This window comes from Ischnura elegans, chromosome 9 (genome assembly GCF_921293095.1).
Source record: "Ischnura elegans chromosome 9, ioIscEleg1.1, whole genome shotgun sequence".
Taxonomy (NCBI): domain Eukaryota; kingdom Metazoa; phylum Arthropoda; class Insecta; order Odonata; family Coenagrionidae; genus Ischnura; species Ischnura elegans.
Genome location: NC_060254.1, coordinates 4,211,953 through 4,231,409, shown reverse-complemented (window position 1 = coordinate 4,231,409; position 19,457 = coordinate 4,211,953). Strand labels below are relative to the sequence as shown.

The 19,457-nt window shown below is 39.0% G+C and overlaps 2 protein-coding genes across 2 annotated transcripts in view; one reads left to right on the top strand and one right to left on the bottom strand.

The window, feature by feature from the left end:
* The first annotated feature begins 31 nt into the window (after positions 1–31).
* Positions 32–4,096, top strand: LOC124166041 (dehydrodolichyl diphosphate synthase complex subunit nus1). The gene is made up of 4 exons (XM_046543625.1): positions 32–487; positions 712–837; positions 978–1,269; positions 3,631–4,096. The coding sequence occupies exons 1-4, from the start codon at positions 190–192 to the stop codon at positions 3,719–3,721; spliced, it is 807 nt and encodes a 268-aa protein (XP_046399581.1). The 5' UTR covers positions 32–189; the 3' UTR covers positions 3,722–4,096.
* Positions 4,097–4,144: 48 nt separating this feature from the next.
* LOC124166040 (mucin-4-like) overlaps positions 4,145–19,457 on the bottom strand; it is a 173,717-nt gene continuing 158,404 nt past the window's right edge. The window contains exons 4-7 of the mRNA XM_046543624.1: positions 16,984–17,089; positions 13,283–13,315; positions 12,123–12,241; positions 4,145–8,858 (exon numbers count right to left, since the gene is read on the bottom strand). Coding sequence (XP_046399580.1) covers positions 4,608–8,858; positions 12,123–12,241; positions 13,283–13,315; positions 16,984–17,089 — 4,509 coding nt within the window. The 3' untranslated portion in view covers positions 4,145–4,607. The remainder of the gene's footprint in view (positions 8,859–12,122; positions 12,242–13,282; positions 13,316–16,983; positions 17,090–19,457) is intronic.

Below are 19,457 nucleotides of genomic sequence, written 5' to 3'. Positions count from 1 at the left end.
AAATGAGGCATCACGGGCGAAGGTAGTTTATGATATGTTGTCCGATGCTGTCGTACACAAGTTTTGTAATTGCTGCACGTGTCGTCATATTATGAATGGATTTATGTTAGTACCAGTGAAAGGATCCCTTGGGACATCCTCTCGGACGTGAACTTATTATGTACAAGTGTTTTCGTTAGCCTGAGTAACATGCTGCACTCGGTATTTGCTCTTATCTTGTCGGCGATACATCTATTGTATTCGGCTTGGACTATGATGAAACATTCATGGATTTTTGTAGTTCGCCAGTACAAGAGTGCTGTGAATAATTATAGTGGTAAAGAAGAGTTGAATCAAATTTTAAATTCTGTGAAGAGGCTTAATAAAATACCGGCTCATCTTGCCATCATCATAGTGAATGAAAAGATATCTTATAATGACCTAGCAAACATTGTAATATGGTGTATTGCAGCTAGAATATCATGTCTAAGCCTCTATGATCATACGGGTAAGATAATTTAATTATTTTGCCCTTTATGGTATAAAATCTATTTCAGAACCAATTAAGATGCTAATCGAAGTCATATGTCTCTACGTCACAACTATCTTGCCTTCATGCTTTTGTATAGAGTCTGTTGATTTTTTAATTTGCGCATTAGGGATAATTATATTTCGCATGCATACTCAATGCCTGATCAGTAGTTGGTTACATATAGACCTTTGTGTGTGCAGGTGTTCTTAAGAAAAATGAAGTGAAACTTCATGCAGCCTTGTTAGAGAAATGGAAAGAACCTCCTGTCATTTGGGGAAAGGCCCCACTTAAAAATGGAATCAGTAAAGGAAACGGATATTCTAATGGTAACTACCCTCTACATGTCATACAATCCTGCTCAAGGGATGTTCTAATGTGAACATTTCGCTATGGAATGCTTTATACTTTTTATTTACTTCTGAAAAATTACTTGGTGTTACTTTAATTCAGAATGCAACCATTGCAGGCGTATCATCAAATGCTGATAGAAATATTAAGGAGCACTTTGCGCTACAGGTGTTGCTTTTAGCACCTAATGAAGGCCGAGAGGCGTTTACCACAGCAACTCGCCATATATGTGATAGTGTGCTGTCTGGTGTGTTAAAGGTATCTAGTATAAATGAAGAATTTTTTGAGGAAGAACTGCGTTTGGGAACCAAGGAGAAGCCCATTTTTGACCCAGAACTTGCTGTTTGGTGTGGAAAATATTGTTGTAACTGTGGTTTCCTGCCTTGGCACATACGTGTTACTCAGTTCCTGTAAGTTCTCTCATTAAATTCCTCTCACGAGTCATTTACTTAGCTGTGCATGACTTAGGTGTAGTAAATATTGATCTCCATCTTGGTTCTCCATTGTACTGCTTCTTGTGGACTTTGCTTTAGAGGTGGACTACTCATTCTTTTCCAAACTATCAGTATGTCCCTCATCTCTAAGTGTAATGGTTGAATGATTATTCTGAGTAGTGGCGTAACTAGGAATATGCATGGGGGGGGAGATGGTATGGCCAGGGGTGGTGTTCCCCCCAGACAACAGGCGTCCGGAAAAAGGTTTTGAAAAATATCAAGCTGGAAATACATTTTACATAATTTTGGTGCCAAATATTTAACTTTTAGTGGATTCAGTTATTACATGTCAAAACTAGGCAGTAGTTTTCAATATCTTTTTATTTCTCTGAGGATTTGGGGGGGATCTGTCCCCTCATCTCCCCCTCACCCATAGTTACTCTACTGATTCTGAGGATGACTACTCACTTATAGTGAAGGAATGGCATAAAGGGTGCATACAATCCATGTATAAGTTTCTTCATCTGTTATACATATTTTCGTGCTCCCAATAATCTATTCACCTATAATGTAATTATAATTGAAGTTGAATAGTCTCTATGCTCAAGTCTTCAGTTCACTCCTATACATAATTTCACTGCTATTATTTACAAAAATCTGTTTCGAGTTGAAGTAACATTGGCTTGAAACCCCATCTACATCTCGTATCCAACTGTATCACATTTTCAGTTGTCTTAAGCCAGAGGGTGCGTTCAGCCTCACTTTGATCAGTGATCAGTTGATTAAGATATCATGTTTACTTAGAGAGAGGGTATGACATGCAACAGTACAGTATTATGTATGACTCTCACTTCTTTTTCTCCCGAATGATCTTTGGTGATTGGGAGTGAGTGATTTGCTCCTATATTCACCAAAATGGGGGCTGCTCAGTCCAATGGAGTCAGAGTGCTCACTTGCTCGGTGAGCAAACAAAGGTGGGCGCTTAGTGTGGCTGAATGCGCCCATAGTGATAGTCTTAAATCCCAAAATATTGTGAATTATTTCTATCCTTTGTTGTGATGCTTACCTTTGATCTTGATGCAATTATTTCCTTTGTTCAGGCTCAGCATAATTCTGGGCTCACCTGTCTTGTTTTACTCAATCATTCTTAATGTGCATGTACTCAGAGCCAAGATTCAAGTGACCAAAAACGTCACAGTGTACAAGTTGAATATGAATTTAGATTTATAGTTTCTGTGAACAAAATGGTATAAGACTCAAGCGAATCTTAATTTCTATGTGCCTAGAACACTAGAGAAGCTATGAGAAAAAATGTTGTGATGTCCCAGATGAATTGTACACCTTTCAGGGCTAAATTAATACTTAAATGAAGAATCATTAGTTGTTCTCCTCCTAGAAATTTTGTTTGAAATCAGTGGTAGTGAGGATTAAGGTTTGAGCTAGAGTTCTGTGGTCAAGATTGAGTTGGACCCAAGCTGATACAGTAAGGACCTGATACTTCATTGTTGATTCTTTCTCAGTCATGGTATGAATACATTTTCTGTCACTGCGAAGTGATCAGCTGGAACCCACAATTGATGGCCCATATCAGTAAATTTTTTCGGGCAATTTAACTGTTTGCTCGTGAGGCTGATTTTCTGAATGAATGACTATCATGGGTTTAGTATTGGAAGAGAGATGATGTTGATTTGTGTGGCCAGATTAATAATAGAGATAATAATGTCTTTCCAGAATTTTCTTTCTGTTTTGGATAGCCATGATGTAGTATTATTAAGTCATCTTCTCATAGGGAAGTTATTTTGTGCATAGCTCCATTGCTAAATGAAACTGAAATTTTAAGTGATTTTGCATTAAAAATACCCAATATGTGCATTCCTATTCTTTGGAATCCCTTCCATCACTGATTTTGATGGTTGCCCTCTACTGTATTGAGGTGATGCATACACATATGTAAAAGTGTGTTCCCTTTCTCTCCTCGTCTGCTGTGGTAAAACCCATTTAGTGAGTATTCCGCCTCCCCTCCCTTTTCAATTTCCTGTCTGCTATGAACTGGATTATGATTTAGGGTCCCTCACTGCATTAGATGGGGTACTACATAATTTCTGGGACACATAACTGACAAAATATGTAACATAAGCAAAATCTAAAGCTAAAAAATTATGTTTAATTGACAAAAGCTGAAAAGCATTTTAGAAATCAATTTAGTCTTTAAAGTTCAATTTAGTCTTAGTTTAGGCTTTAAATGTGGCCAGTGTACCTATCCTAGTTATAATTAGTTCTTACTGCAGGGTTAATGTGAATGTGTGTCTAACCCAAATCTTTCTGCTTTGTTTATAGGCACCTGAATACCCATCATGATGTCAGGATAGAGGACTTCTTCTCCCTTTTAGAAAAATATTCCAAGTGCGAACAAAGGTTTGGGAAGTGATTCTTCTTGCATTTTCATGGGAAAGTGAAAGTAATTAAATATGCGAATTTTTCCAAGGTGCTCTATTTTTTAACACTTTCTTCTTCCTTCAGTAATGACTGATGTAAATGCTTCAATGCCTGACATTGGCATTTGTATATAAGTGTCAACCTTTTTGAGAATTCTTAGTGGTGAACCCGTAAGATTGGGTTATCGAGTTGATAACACCTGCTGTTATCATGAATGGAAGACATCACATCATTTCTGTTGTATATTTTATTCCAGTGCTAATTTATGTTAAAAATATAATGTTGTACTTATGTTATCATCGTTACAGATGGAAGACCTAATTTTTTTCAAAAGCATAAAATTAAGGAATAAATTTTTTGTTGAGTATGTATGTTCTAACTCATTTCATCTTGGAAACAAAAATAAAATAAGCCATTCGCATAGGTTTAAAATTTATTCCTGACTGTAAACGTCAACCTGATTCCAAAAGTTTTCAACGCTGGAAACAATTATTTGCATAACAAGTTGGTACAAAAATATACGTAGCAAACTTTGCTCATGAGACAGGGTTAACTTTAAAACATAACAATGGCAATACATACATGGATGTTAATACTAGTCAATGATACTGACTGATCAAGTCTGCTCATGGCAGGTTTCAAGGCGAGTTCATCTTTACAAAAGGAACTTATAATCAAGATCACCTTACCAAGGGAGTCCACACACTTGTCTGGTAAAGGGCCGCGACTTTTGGATCTCTCAACTGACTTCAGACGTACTCACAGTTGTCCTTAATAAGTCTTCATCAAACAAAAATATAATACATGTTCACTCACTAGGAAACATATCACTCATTATAAAAAAACTCATATTGTCCCACTTTACATTGCAAGCACAGTTATCCCCACCTGGCCGTTAGAGAGTACAGTGACCTAAGAAGGTCAAAAGCACGTCCATCAGATACAGTGCTGCTTCTGTCCTCACTTAAGAGTTCCGTGGAATTAGATAAACTGGTTGATGTCTGCTTCTCTGGAAGGTATCGCGGGGCCTTAGATGTGGCCGTGTTTATCGAGGTGGTCGTTTCGAAAATGGGCTCGGGTGGATCAGTCGCTTGCAGCTTTTCAGCTCTCGCAGTTGAATTTCTGCTTTGAGATGTTAACTTTTTGATGGGGTACCAAGGAATGGTGAATTTGGGGGCATAGGTGGTGATAGGTGGTTCAGTCCTTTCCAATGCAGCACTAATTTTTTGCCTTTTTGGCTCTGTTCTGGTTGGTTGCACGGTGGATGATGGAGTATCCAGAATAATGCGGGATGGTGGAATTGAAGAAGTAGTGTCGAGGTGACTACTTGCTGTTGTCGATGTTGTGGGCTCACGAGTTCCCTCATCTTCGGGGATGAGGCCCACACTTCTGAGAATCTGATGATCATCCTTCCGTAACAGAGCTTTGAGGAGGCGAGCATTTTTCTCATTCAGTCCGATTCCCTTGGCATTGTGATCATTAACGAACAGGAGCACCAGCCTGGGATTCCCGTGCCTAGGTCCATCACTATCGTCTCCTCCTCCATTCAAGCTTAACACTTCTGTGGCATTGAATATTTTTGTTCGATCCTCAGAAGGATTCACCTGAGCTGGTGCTGCTGTTGTAGAACCGGTAATAAATTCATACTCTGACTTTACATCAGGAAGTGTAGTTGTTTCTCTGTTCACATCATATTTTTCTGATGACAAACTGAAATCTACCTTGGGAGGAATTGCTTGGTCAGGGACCAGTTTAGAGGAATGTTTGGGGTTGTTGGAACTTGGCTGGGCGGGAAGGAAACTAGCACTCTGAGCATGGACCAATGACTCGTCTTTTTCTGTGACGGGATGGTTTAGGGCTTTGAGGAGATGATTTGAGTAAGTATCATAGGAGACAGAGCTAATGGGAGGGTTCACGGCACTTTTTCTGTTTGGGCTGGTCATTTGTGGGAGCTTTGCTGTAATTCTTGAGACAATGGAATTGACAGTCTGAGATGCGACGTCTGTAGTGGGGGTGATGGTTGTGGTAGTGGGGCTGGATGGTGTTGTAGTTGTCAAGTTTTCCCTGAGCAAATCAGTTGTGCTGAAGGTATTTGTTTCTAAAGAATCTGTGTATGAGGACAAATATTTATTGTGGTCTGGGATTTCATCTGTCTGGATGGCAGTCATTGCCAAACGATTTAATTCTTCAGGCACAAACTCATTCAAAATTTCATCCAGAGCTGCTGTGGGAATATTTATGTCAGTGAAGCCATTTTCCTCATCTGGTGAAGTTAGTCCTTCTTGGCCAGGAATGGGGTCCTGGAATGGTGGCAAGATCTTCGTCTCCAGAGGGGGAAGGTTTTCCTCCAGCAAATCACCTCCGTGCTCTTTGCGTGAGTCTTTGTTGTCTAGCTTGTTGTCCGAGTTTAGTTGGTTTCCATTTGCACTGCCTATGCTTTCAGCACTTTTGATCTCTGGTCTTGCTGTAGTGGCAGTTTGGACATTGTCCGAGCCAGGTCCTTCAGCATCCTGATTGGAGAGATTGTTCACTTTGTCACTGGATGCATCCCGCTCTGGTATTTTTTGGGTTGGAGTGATGAATGGAATTGTTATATAGAACCCAGTTTGAATTTTAGGCGAGGAAGAGTCATCCAGATGGGATGAGGTTGTTCTGAGTGTGTTGGGTGTTGTTGGAATTTTGAAGAGAGGTTGACCAGTGGTTGTGGGAGTCTGGACATCTGAGAAATCGAGGACTTCATCCTCATCTTCTTTGAATTTAGAAGTATTTGATGAGTTTTCATTCTCGGATGAACCCAAACGAATAGGTGGCACTGGGTTACGAGGGTGGCTGACTGAAGCGAGTGCGTCTCTAAATGTGTCAGGATCTTCAAGGTATGCTGAGAGGGCACGGCTAAAAACTTGTGCAAGCTCTCTCAGATCACTGGGAGTCTTTGAGAGATCATCGTCTTTTGGAAACTTGCTCGAAGTACTTGTTACCTTACCATTTTCTACTTTAAAGAATGGAGTTATTTGAATAGTTTCCCTATCACGTGATTTTTCTGCATAGCTTGGATTTTCCGTGTTTGCACTAGACAATGAGTTCTCAGTTGTGGTCAAAATTTCAGAAAGTTCTGATTCTGTGATTGATCCAAGTGACATAGCCTCTTTTAAAACTGGCTCAATTGCATTTTTAAATAGTGTTTCCATAGAGTATTTGGTCAATGAAGAATTTGACTGTGAGAGTGCTTTGTTGATATGTTGAAATAAACCCGAGTCCTCAGAGGTAAAGTTTCCAAGTAGAAAATCTTTCATTTTCTTTGATGGAGTATCAGTCTTTTTGATGTCCAATTTTGAGCTGTGGACTTTATTCCCAGTTGTTGCAGAATCTTTAGAATTCCATTCAGGATCATGAAATATTGGCCCATTCACAACATATGCATTTCCTTCAGTCTTAGTGTAAGGGTAAGTTTCCTTACTACCATCTTTGGATTTGATACCTGGCCTCTGGTCATTATATTTAACAAAGGTCACTGTCTCGTAGCCATTGTTTGGCTTTGATGTCTCTTGTTGTCTTGATTGTTTTTGTGTAGAGTAAATACTCTCCCTTTCCACATGCAGTGATGATCCAGGCTTCTGTGTAGGGGAAGGATCAGTCGGAACTATACCCCTTAAACTTCCTTGTATCCTTCTGGGAGTGCTCTCCGTTGAGTCATCTCCAAGGGATTCTATGTAAAGAGCCAATGATCGCACTGCCCCTGGGCCTGATGACAGCGGAAGAATGGGTGGAGTTCTGGTCCCATTGTAAGGCTTCCCATCCCTCTTGTCGTCGTTCTTTGTCAGCATTTCACGCCGTTGGTGAAGAAACTTCTCCAAGTCCATCACAGGCCGGTATGTCACCACTTCGTCTTCATCTACTGAAGGCTGGGTGATTCCGTCCGAGTCCTTATCTTCAGAATTATTTGTATTGTCTGGTAGAATAGAACCATTGCTATCATTCTTCACTGACTGTTTACCATCAGAATCATCATTTTGGCTCGGTGGTCTGTAGGTTATCACTAAATCCTCTTCGAGGTATTGGGGACTGAGAATCAATGGAGCTCCCTTTTGTGGTGATCTTGTTGTAGGACCTCCAATTTGTTCCGTGGCTGCCTTGATGCTTGTAGGAATGGTGGTAGAACTTGGTGGAGTGCTTGTTGTTGTCGTAGAGGGTGATGCTTGTTTACTGGCATTGATATCGACAAAAGGGACACCTTCTGTTACTTGACTGAAAGTCACAGTCTCTGATCTCCTATCCTGTGTCAATCCTCTGCGATGGCTGCTGGCATATGACGAGGTCTCTGCTAGAATTTGGCCTTCATTTGGTGTATTTTTGCCACTTTTGACTTTGAGTCGTATTACCCTTCTCATTTTGTCTGCTCTTCTTACGTCAGGGTCATCATCGTTACTATTCCACGTTGTCCCTTGAGACCCAACTGTCTCGGCATGTGTGTTTGAAGGCTGTAACATTGGTTTGATTGCATCTTCTGGCTCAAAGTAAACTCTGGTCCTTACGTCATCCTCTGATTGTTTGACTGCTCTAATAATACCATCCTCAATCACAAGTTTTGGGCTTCCTTCGATAACTGTGCTGTAGCCATTATCTGCTATGCTCCTGAAATTGGCTACAATCTTTTTGTGAGACATTTGGAAATTAGGAGGCTCCTGAACCTGCTGTTGTTTCTGCTGGTAGGAAGGTGGATTTACGTTAATTCTTTTTCTGTTCTCATTGTTTCTGGTGTTTCTTTCGTCACTGCTTCCAATTTTTTCCTCGACTGTGGAGATTCTACGATTAATGAGATGGAGGGGTTGTCCTGGCTCATAGATATTTCTCTGGTCGTATGGATGCGGCTCAACATAATGCTGTGTTTGTGGGTGAGGTCGAAAGTTAGTGGTGATGCTCATGCTGTCCCTGGACTCAGATGCAAGTCTGTCATATCTAGACTTCTCTCTATCCCTCCTCAGTGTGTCGGCACTTGGCTCATAGTAATTTTGGGAATCTTCACAGTCTACTCGGAACCACCAGTCACAGATTAAGTGAGACTGCCGGAAGATTGTTCCGTTGGGGCACAGGAATGACATCTTCCTACCGCCATCACAAATGTGGAAGACCTGGGTAAGTAAGAAACACAAAGTGTATTAATTAGAGATTATTGTCAACAAGAGCATACGTCAAACAGTTAAAAATGTAGTATGATGATAAACTGACATCTGATTGAAAGACTATGATTAGGGCTCCTTGATTTTCAAGAATAAAAATGTGTGTGGCTTCATATTTCATACGTTTTACACAATTTTTTGTATTCATAGTGTTACTTATGATTGATTTCACAGTTCAGGATGGTATTCAGGCCTTATTACCACATTCAAAAACTTTGCATTTACTAATTTAAGGTAAAATTTGCATTCACTCAAATCAAGAAGAACTTACTATCATTATGAATAAAATAACCAACTCAGTTAATTAGACAAATGGTTATATACACACATTTTTTCTGATTATTATTTCACTTCCTCCTTAATAATAATTAGTTAGAGGGACATTCAAGGGTGAAGTAAGAACTCCTTGAGAAGCAAAACAAGTGAGCTTACTTTAGCTGAGGAAGGGGTTGTCACACTGTATTGCTCACTTAAGACAGGAAGATCCTCTCAATTAAACAAGGGAGTAGTGGACAAGCTGAGTGTTTGGAAGGTTTTTCAGCTCTAAGTTAATTTTTTTCTATGTGTGTAAAACAAAATTCCCAGATAGAGCATAGTGTACCCTAAATTCTCAAGTATAACACGCTACAAATGGTTTTTGTTAAACTTTTTATGTCTGGTATTTGATGCACATTTTACATAGGGTATTAGAGTTCACATAATGCATATATATTACTAGGTAGGTACTCTTTGAAAAATATCTTTCTGCATTTAAATATAAAATCAGTAATATGACGATAATGCTTGTGAGTTTCAATGGTTCCCAGAGTAACAGCTGTCAAGATTCTGTGGGTGTCATGCGCATTATATATAAATTGGTAGGCAGCCATAATTACACATTATAACCAAGGCTGTATGGTCATGGAGCAGTTCTGATGATGACCGGCTTGTGGCTAATTGCGGCTCTTAAAAATGTGCTGTTTGGGTTGCCTGCCATTAATTTTCAAATGTCTGTTACTCTGCTATAAAGTCGTGATGGCACAGGAGATTTCACAAGGCTCAGTTTTCTATTATGAGCACTACACTGCCAAGAAGAGGTATTAACAGTACTTAATTTAAACTTAACTTCATCATCTAATCAGTGGTGGATTAAGGGGGAGGTGCACTTAAACAATACATATTTGCTGTGTACTACATAAACTATGTATATATTTTTTACTATGTATTTATGTTTCCTTAGTGATTTCATGTGATTGCCATTGACAAAAGATTTCTGTTGGGTACTAAAGTGAAAGTCATTAGTAAATTAATTTTTTTAAGTATTCATCAATATATAAATTGTTAGCACATGTAACACTGAATACTATCTGGCTATGGTGAAGAAAATATTAATCCGTCAGCGCCCAAAGTTTTTTTAAATGCACACATATTTCACTTTTTAAAAATATGATACATATGAGCTCAACACGGTGAACACAATTCAAACTGACTGAATAATAGAGGAATCCTTCTCCTACGTATGAGCACCGAAATGTACACTAAAATTCACATAAAATGCATTGCAGGAGTATTGGCTGAGCACAGCACTGGGTGCCATATGGCACCCGTGGGCGTTGACGTGTTAAATACTGGCGTAAAAGCAAATGAAAATTCTGATTGACCAATACTCCATTCTCCACTTTGAGTGGGACCCTCCACTCCCCTTATCATTTCCAGAAAGGTGGTAATCTTGAATGTGGCTCTCCAATTAAAGTTTGTATTTCACCAGCTCAACAATCGTTTAAGACATGAGCGGATGTGTAATTCACTCTCTCCTTGTCAGTGATTGGACCCAAAAGTTTGGTTTCGATGGGAGCGCAGGGTACAGAGTGCTTGGCTGCTCGTGCAATAGGGTTCAATTGAGCGTGGGTGAAGCCTTCGGTCGCAAAGAATGAAAATCCTCAGCATGTGCTGAGGAAAGGAAATGGACCCCCAACCCTTAATTTGTGAATTTCACATGCCTGTGGCCTAGTCTGAGGTGAGCTCGGCCTTCTCCTATCCAAATTAGCCTCAACGAGCAATCTTTAAAAATACATAATTGATAAATATCTCAATAAGTGGTAACTTCTACCACCTATATCAGACTTCTGATGCATTATTGCTTATATGCATTGTGTGCCACCAAGGCACCGTGAAAAGTAATGAACCAACTCCCACAAAACTTTAACTTTAATCTACCACACGTTGCCGAGAGCCATGGCAGGCAGGCAATACATCATATTACCCTCACACATGGCACAGTGCACACGACTAGGACTGCTAGCAGCATCATATGCACAGGAATTTCCAATTTCCACAAGGAGGAATGACACCTAAGTAGCTTAACTGGTTAAAGCACCCGAACGATAATCTGGGTCGAATCCTGGTCAAGGCAAATGTTTTTTTCTCTGTGATATTTTCACATAAAATCACAAATTGGGTACATATGCTTCAGCAGCTATTTATCCTACAGCACATTTCTCCAAAAGGGAAGTAAATATATACAGTTGAGGACCTCAAATCCAGAAAGCCTTGGACCAAAGGGTTTCTGGATTTCCGGTTTTTCTGGATTTCTGGTCTCCAGGGCCTTCCCAAAGGTATTTCCCATTTTTATTAACTCCTCTTTGATTTAAAGTAGGACAGGTGAATTCTCCATTTCTCATAGAAGTCATATAATAATCAAGGAGAGTGAAGCTGATGACTTGTTTCATTACTCGTATTTTTCTATAGTGAAGGGTGTGCATGCTGTCACTCACGACACACATACATAGATGCTTATGTAGCAAAGTAAGCCGTGAGCCATTCTAGATTTATAGTTTTCCGGGTTTCTGGATTTGAGGTCCTCAACTGTATATAAATATTTGCAAATGATAAGGGAACAGCTAATTAATCAGAACTACATATGTATATGTAATTTTGAGTGGCATAGTATCAACCCTCGCATCTCCAAACCAGCCTTTGGGTTATAACATTGAGTGTAACTTAAAACTCTGGAACTCTGTTCCCCCCCAGAAAAAAATGCTGGATCTGCCATTGGGTTCAGGTATGACAAAAAAATTGAACCCATGCTTGATTAAAACAAGAGAAAGTGAGCCCTGAGTAACATTGACAAATTTCACTTGGATAACATCACAAAGGTCAATACATTTGTATCACCATTTTCCTCTTACTTAGAGACTTCCATAATGACTTCCAACAGACCATATATTACCAATTTACCTGGCACTTAGTTTCCATGTCAGCAAAGTACCCAGATTCCTTAACATTACGGCATGTGAAACTAGTAATGGGAATTGCAGCTAAATTCGGGAAGTCAATCCCAGGCCTTCCTTTCACACCTGTGAACCAATAGATTTAATTAGCGTCAAGTAGAATAACATATTAAACACATGTATAATTGCTATTTGTGTGTTCTTTTTTCATCCTTCATGATCATGACAGGCATCGAGTCCAGAACTCCCAAATGAGCTCCCTATATCATGAGAAACCCAAAATTTTTCTTGCTACAGCCTAATACCCTCCGATTTCTTTTCTTCCTTAAAATAAAGGTTTCTCTTTCCCTCCTTCCTTTAAAGCCATACCAAGCTGCAAAACCCAAAAATATTTTCAATAATCAGGGGCATGTAACCGGGCACAGTAATTTTTCAAGTCTGACACATATGTTACACCATAATTCTTAACAAAAAATGAAATTCTATCAGCAGAAAAAGTATGTAGGATTGTAGGCATGCAAATCAAATAATGGAAATAATAGTAGTAAACATTTTCAAGTAGAACACTTATAGGAATTTAAAAAAGGTAAACTGCTAGATGCATGCCATTTATTGTGCAATCATTCTCATTCTGAAATGTAATTGTACATTGGTAGGGAGTTTTACATGACCTTCCCATTCCATATGTAAAAGGTGAACTAAATCCCATTCATGCTTTCATTCGTCTCTATAATGTCAAAATTAGCATAAATTGTGCGACTCATATCTACGTATGGAGTGGTTATATTTATGCTGAATTCATGCACTTAAATTAATCCAATGATTTTGAGAAATCCAAATGAAAATGGTCAAAAATATGTACATACATACCTTCTCATGAATTTGAATGTCTGAGTACATAAATTTTCCATAGGCATGCATTTCCAGAATAAATATATAACATCCAAAATAATTTATATGTACATTTTGCTTTTCTTGAACAAAAAATTGAGGAATTGCCAGTTGAAATTATCAATTTTACATTTGTTTCTTGATGACATGTGCATCCATATATACAGCAATAAGGCTAATCCAGACTCAAGTTTGGAAGTACAGCAAACAATGGAATTGCAGAATAAGAATCAATAATTAAATGAAGCACTTCACAATTGGATTTCTTCAACCTACCGAAATCATCTGTTGGTGATGGCATGGGAACACCTGCAAAAGAAATCAATCTTGTCGTACATAGAAGTGGCATGAATCTTCAATGAGGTTAAAAATGAGATTGCCCTGTTATAAATTCCCCTTTGAATAAAAAGAAATAAAACTATGGGAATCATTTTTCCCCATTGCACTATAGGTAGGTACAATGGGTTATGAAAAGTCCCTGAGAAAAAGAGAAAAGTTGATATATAGGTAGGTATCTGTCCCCTGACAGTAACGTAAACCCATTACCATTGTTAAAGCACAGCATCCTGTTTCTTGATCACCACACTCATTTTCCCTCTTTTATTCTTTATAATGTACGTACATGTGCATTCTTGCCCAAGAAAATTTTGTAACCCAAAAATACCTCTGGGTTGCTAAAATATGGATCAGCTGTATTAAACAAGTGAGGATTATACCAAGTAATTGTTTTAATATTAACAACCAGTAAGAAAACTAGCATAAAAGCTTTAGTGTATATCATTACTTTGTATAATTATTCAACAGCTGATTCCCCCCTGAGAATTCAATGGGGAATTTTTAACTCGGTATGTTAGAATCGAACAAACATTTCTTGAATTTTAGTCTCAATAATTTTTTTGGGATAATTTTTATCCATTATACAGAAACATAGGTTTTCTAAGTCTGAGGGAGCCACCCCTTCAGCAACCCTTTAAATTTCTTCAGGGTTTTCCAAATATGCCATGTGGAACTAATCACAGTAGGCACACAACATTGATTTGGAATAATTTAAATTATAGTATGTTTCTGGTATAAATTGATCCTTCTCTAACAAGGGGAATACACGACCTTCGGGTCGCCGATCGAGCTCAAATTTTGCGATTCGGTATATCATGGCTATAAATGTAATATGCCGAATCGTAATATTCCATAGACCTTGAATATAACTCGCTACCTTCACATCCACAGTCGGACGCCATATCCACTGGGCTGCCGCCGACCTGGTGATGACGGCGTTCAAAACAGATTATATAGCGTAGCTTCATTTTTTACGATTTTTAATTGCTTTTTTCTCGCAATTTTACAAGAAGTGCGTCGTCTCGCTTCAGCATATTACATCTATAGCCATAATCTACTGAATCGCAAAATGTGAGCTCGATCGGCGACCTGAAGGTCGTGTATTCCCCTTGTAAGAGTGAACCAACATTGAGGTTGGGATTGTTTTCAACGACCCCCTCCTCCCCTAGTGTTCCCAAGCACCTGCCACTCGCGCTCCTTCCCCACCAAACCAAATGCCACGTTCCATCCCTTTCCCTATTCAACCTATTCTCAATCCTTACCTGCTGCACTTCAGAGCACTTTAGATGCCATAGGCACCTCATCTCATGATGAATGAAAACCAGGTCAATGCAAAGGCTCTTTTCTTAAGTAGTGGGAAATTGCTCTCTACTTCTTTTCACATTGAAAATATTTTTATTCAGGATTTGGTGGGGGGGGGGCGAGATTGCTACTTTCCACCCACTTAGTGCCACAAAATTTGCTAGTGATAGCTCTATAAAATCCATTCTGCTTGATTAGAAACTATGATTTATCCTTGGCAATGATAAAAATAAATACATAATGACTCAACTCACCTGGAAACCTCAGTAAAAAAACAGATTGGGTGGCTCATTAGTATTCTCAAGCTTTTCGTTTCCCTTGGAACTGCAATGCAGTGGGACGATATCAGCAGCATATTGAAGACAGGGAAAGAGAAACAAACCCCCCCAACCCCCCCTCCCGAGATTCCAGAAAATTGTAGTCATATACCTGCATGGTTGTGTAACCCAAGTATGCAATGAAAGCCCTTATAAAGGAATCACAAATATAATGAGCCTCGGAAAGAATGAAAATCTATACTTGAACAATGAATTGGTGAATAATATCATGTAGGGCATATTTAATGGGGTATTAGAGAGGACATGGAAAAGAATTTTGTTCGTGGGAATGTTTTATACAAATTGCTAAGAAGAATAGTAGGCCCAACAGAGGGGAGAGGAGTATGGAGTGTCAAGAAGAATAGAGAATTGAAGTTCTTAGCTGTCTTAGGAATAATTAAAAGCAAGCAAAGGGACTCTGATGGAAACAGGACTCCAGGGGCAGATGTTTGAGGAGGGTCTGGGAGGGCAGCCCTTAAATTTCTGGAAAAATTGGAAAGATGGTAATCATTGAGGCGGCTCTCCAATGAAAATTTTTATTTCACCACTGGAACAAACAAGGTTTAAAAATAACTGATGAATATTTGGTTTTGCATCTCTGATATTTTAAAGTTTTTAAGGGGCAATAAATAAATATCAAAAAGCCACCTGTCTATGTTTAATAGAGCTCATAGATGCATTATTGCTGAGAGGTATCACATACGACCAAGGGGCCAGGGAAAGCAATGAGCTCTCTCAAGTATATAATGGCCTTAATCCGCCCCTACAGCATGTGTGTGTCACGAGGAGTCAAGACGCACTGACTAAAATGTGGGGGGAGCCGAAGGTGCAACATTCACACGGAAGACCAGGATTGAATAGGCAAGACCAGCTGGGCGAAGATATTGAGAGAATGACTATGAGACACAGGAAGAAGACAGAAGAGGATGAAGCTGAATTTTTTAGAAGGATAGAAAATCCTTCTTCAGTTTGAATAGCAAAAGAAGGAAGGTGTAGTGTATGTATTACGCTATTATTGTACATCATTTGCTGCCCGCCACTTCACAATAAAATGTGGGGTTGCCACCATCTTGGCAGTCTCCTGTTAGCCCTCAAAGTGGTCTTTTCACTACCCTGATATGTACCAACATCACAGAAGGTAAGAGCATTTGTACCTAATTACAATGACATAGCCAGCTGATAGGCCCATCAGACCAAGCCCCCGGACTTTAACCTAAAACTTTATCGATGCACTCTAGATCGAACCTCTTTCACCAAATGCATCCCCTGTGCAAAAGAACTCTCAGCAACTTCAGATCATTTTGGTTATAGGCTCAAGTAATTCTAAAAACACTGAAACAAGAATTTCATTTCAGGTCCTGATTTATCCTTCAGCTACTGTAGCTACATAGCAAGTCCTAAACTCTCCGTGAGATAAAATTTTCCAAGGAGCATATTTTATGTTGGGAGGGACAGAGCAAATATTATGTGGTGCTTATGTTTAAAGTTTTCACTGTATTTGACATAAACGCCAATGGAAATACAAGGAAACTTCCTCTAATGTTTTAACCCAGTCACTGGTACACTTGTGCATATGTGTTTCCCAAAGCTGAAGAGAAATATTTTAATTTTGTGAAAAAATAACTTTTGCCCCTGGAGCCTGAGTGGTAGTGAAAATGCATGGGATATATACATAGTGTTGAATGGTTCAGTTGTGCAGCCTCAAAGCAAGTTTTGCTCAAGATATGACCTTAATTACCATGCATATTAAAGATATAAATCAAGCACTCAGGAAAATTAAATACAATCTAAATGCATTTTATATACTCCTCTTTTTTGCAATAATTTACATTTCCTTTCATTTTATGTACACAGTTGATTCATTCATAAAAGAATACATGTAGAAATTTAAACGTTAAACCCATGGTATATGCATAACCTTTTATAATGACGTGCAGTGCTTTGCAATGATCCAAAAGTGAAATTATCTACAACTGTGCCATATTATTTACATGTGCCCTGTGCATAGAAAAGAGAAGTCACCTAAAAACTCCTGGTAGTAGTCATCTTCTTCGTGCTGATTTGGGTTGGGCTCCGAGCTCTCGTCAAAGGATGTTGCTGCGGCAGACTGGTCCTGATATTTGTTGTTCTTCATATCATGGAAATCAAAACATTAGCTCTTAGCGACTTCAAAATAAAATTTAATAAATGCCACTCACCAATTGAAAATTCATTATTTGGCAACTAATTTATCACATTTAAATGAATTAAGGCCCAGCCATCTATCCATAAATAATTATCAACAGAAATGGCCCAGCGAGAGGCAGGAGGGGGCAGCTTCATTCAAAAAAATCCCCCCAGAAGCAAAACTTGCAAAAGTCTTTAAGGAAATTCAGGACTGGATTGAAGCAAAATTTTTCAACAAACTTTCTTTAAACCCACGAAAAATGAATTTAGTAAAAGACTTGTAGCCAAAATTAAAATATTTATTTACAAGCAAATAATTTTAAAAACAAATAAAATGCTGCTATAAATGCTGCTGCTTCTTCAAATATTGGTTTCATTCACCTTTTCAATGCTTAGGTGTTACAACTTGAACGGCCATTGCTCTTCCCCCACCCCCCAGTTTTGATCCCGGGTACGCCCTTGTTTGAGGGTGTAAAGAGAGTGGCCTTGTGGATCTCATGCTATCACCAGGGTTTAGGCGAAGCATCCTAGACTCATAGCTTCAGTTGACTTCCTATTGGTTGTCGTCAAAGTCTCAGAGGGCAAGCATGGCTTATGAATGGGAATTATGCATAGGTAGGTAATGGTCATGCATTTTGCACAAGCTGTATTGTATTCATTCCACAATTTCAGCGTAAAATATAAGTATGTGATTGTAGTCACCGAAGCAGCGCTTCATCTGAGTACATGCCACTGATTGCTATTTACTCTCTAGAGAGCGATTCCTTCCCTAATGGTGAAAATTTCACCATGAATGAGTACATGAACGTCAGAGTCTCAGGGAGATTCTGCATAAATCCAACGTCAAAAAGTCAATATGCTGTATCAAACAGGCTTCACCAGGTACCATAACTCTTCTTTCCTTATTAGTACATATTGATAAGACTTGGTGACTTCCACAATTTATCTAAAAAATTACGACTGGCTTCGGCTATCAAGCCATTATTAAATACCTAAAAAACAATGAAAAAATATGGCAGGGACAGGTTTTTTATACGTTATGGGGGTTTATTAGAGGGATGAGTTCAGAGCTGGGATTGGTTAAGCAGAGAGGGGGGTCAGGGGTGTGGGGAACAACCTCTCCTATTCCCCTTCACAGTACACATCACCCTCCCACGACCCAATGACAAACTTTGTTCCGCCCACTCCTTACCCCTCCCAGCTCAACAAATCCCAGCCCTGAACAAACAAAAAGAACAACAAACTAACAATAATTTTGCAAAAATCTGCACAAAAAAATTGTAAATACCATACTTTAAATATCAGAAAAGAGGCATCATAGCTGAAATATAGTCCAATTGAGCTTTATAAAGCCATTTTGTATGAATTCAAATTCTCTACAAACAATTCTACACAGATTTATACTCCAAATGCTATCTGGGCCTCATAATCGGCAAACGCACACAATTGGGTTTCTCACTCAGATCCAAAATCACAACACACTACAGTTTTCAACTCAAAAGTTTTTAGTACTCTGTGAATGTATAGGTGAGGCTTAACACCCTTAAAAATGTTGAAGAAATTGGAGAGCCTTGCTGAAAGAAAAATATGCAGTAGTAAAAAAGGTAGCCTTAAAACTGAATCTTGAGGGGAAGGGTTGGGCATCTTGGGGACTTGGGGAACCCCTATCGCTGCGGGCGTGGACACAAAATTCCTCAGCTCTAAATTCCTTCCGCTGGTATCCTTGTCTTGCTATTTGACTGGAGAAATTCTAGCTCTGACAAAGGGACACAAAATGCGTGCACACTATTTTTAAGGTTGCCACTAAAGTGGATTTTGTGCCAACCCTCTGCATTGTGGGCTCAAGAAAAAACATTGAAATTCAATTTGAAATATTAAGAAATTTCATTGTCAATGTGAGTTTTCAACTGTCCCAAGCCACAACTTGGATTAATGAGGGGGCAGGACAAATTATAAAGCATAATATTTGTGATGGTCAGAGGGGGTCCGGGGGGTCCGGACCCCCCCCCCACAAAATACAAAAACAAAATTATTTTCCTACATAGAAGAAAGCCAAGTATTAAAAAATCATGAATTTACAAAATATTTCTTTAACAAATGAATTTTTTCAATTATGATTAGTGTTAAAATTAGTTTAAAACCCTCTACTTAGTGCCCCACGGGGGAATTTTTTTGTCAAAAAAATTCCCCCCTGGTTTTGGACCCCCCCCCCCCCACAAAAGAAATTCCTGGCTATGCCACTGGCGAAGGTTGAGACATTACAGAGGGTTGCTAGTGCAGTGCCGTTTTATTGAAGCAACTGTACACCTGTATATCAAGTTCCGGTAAGT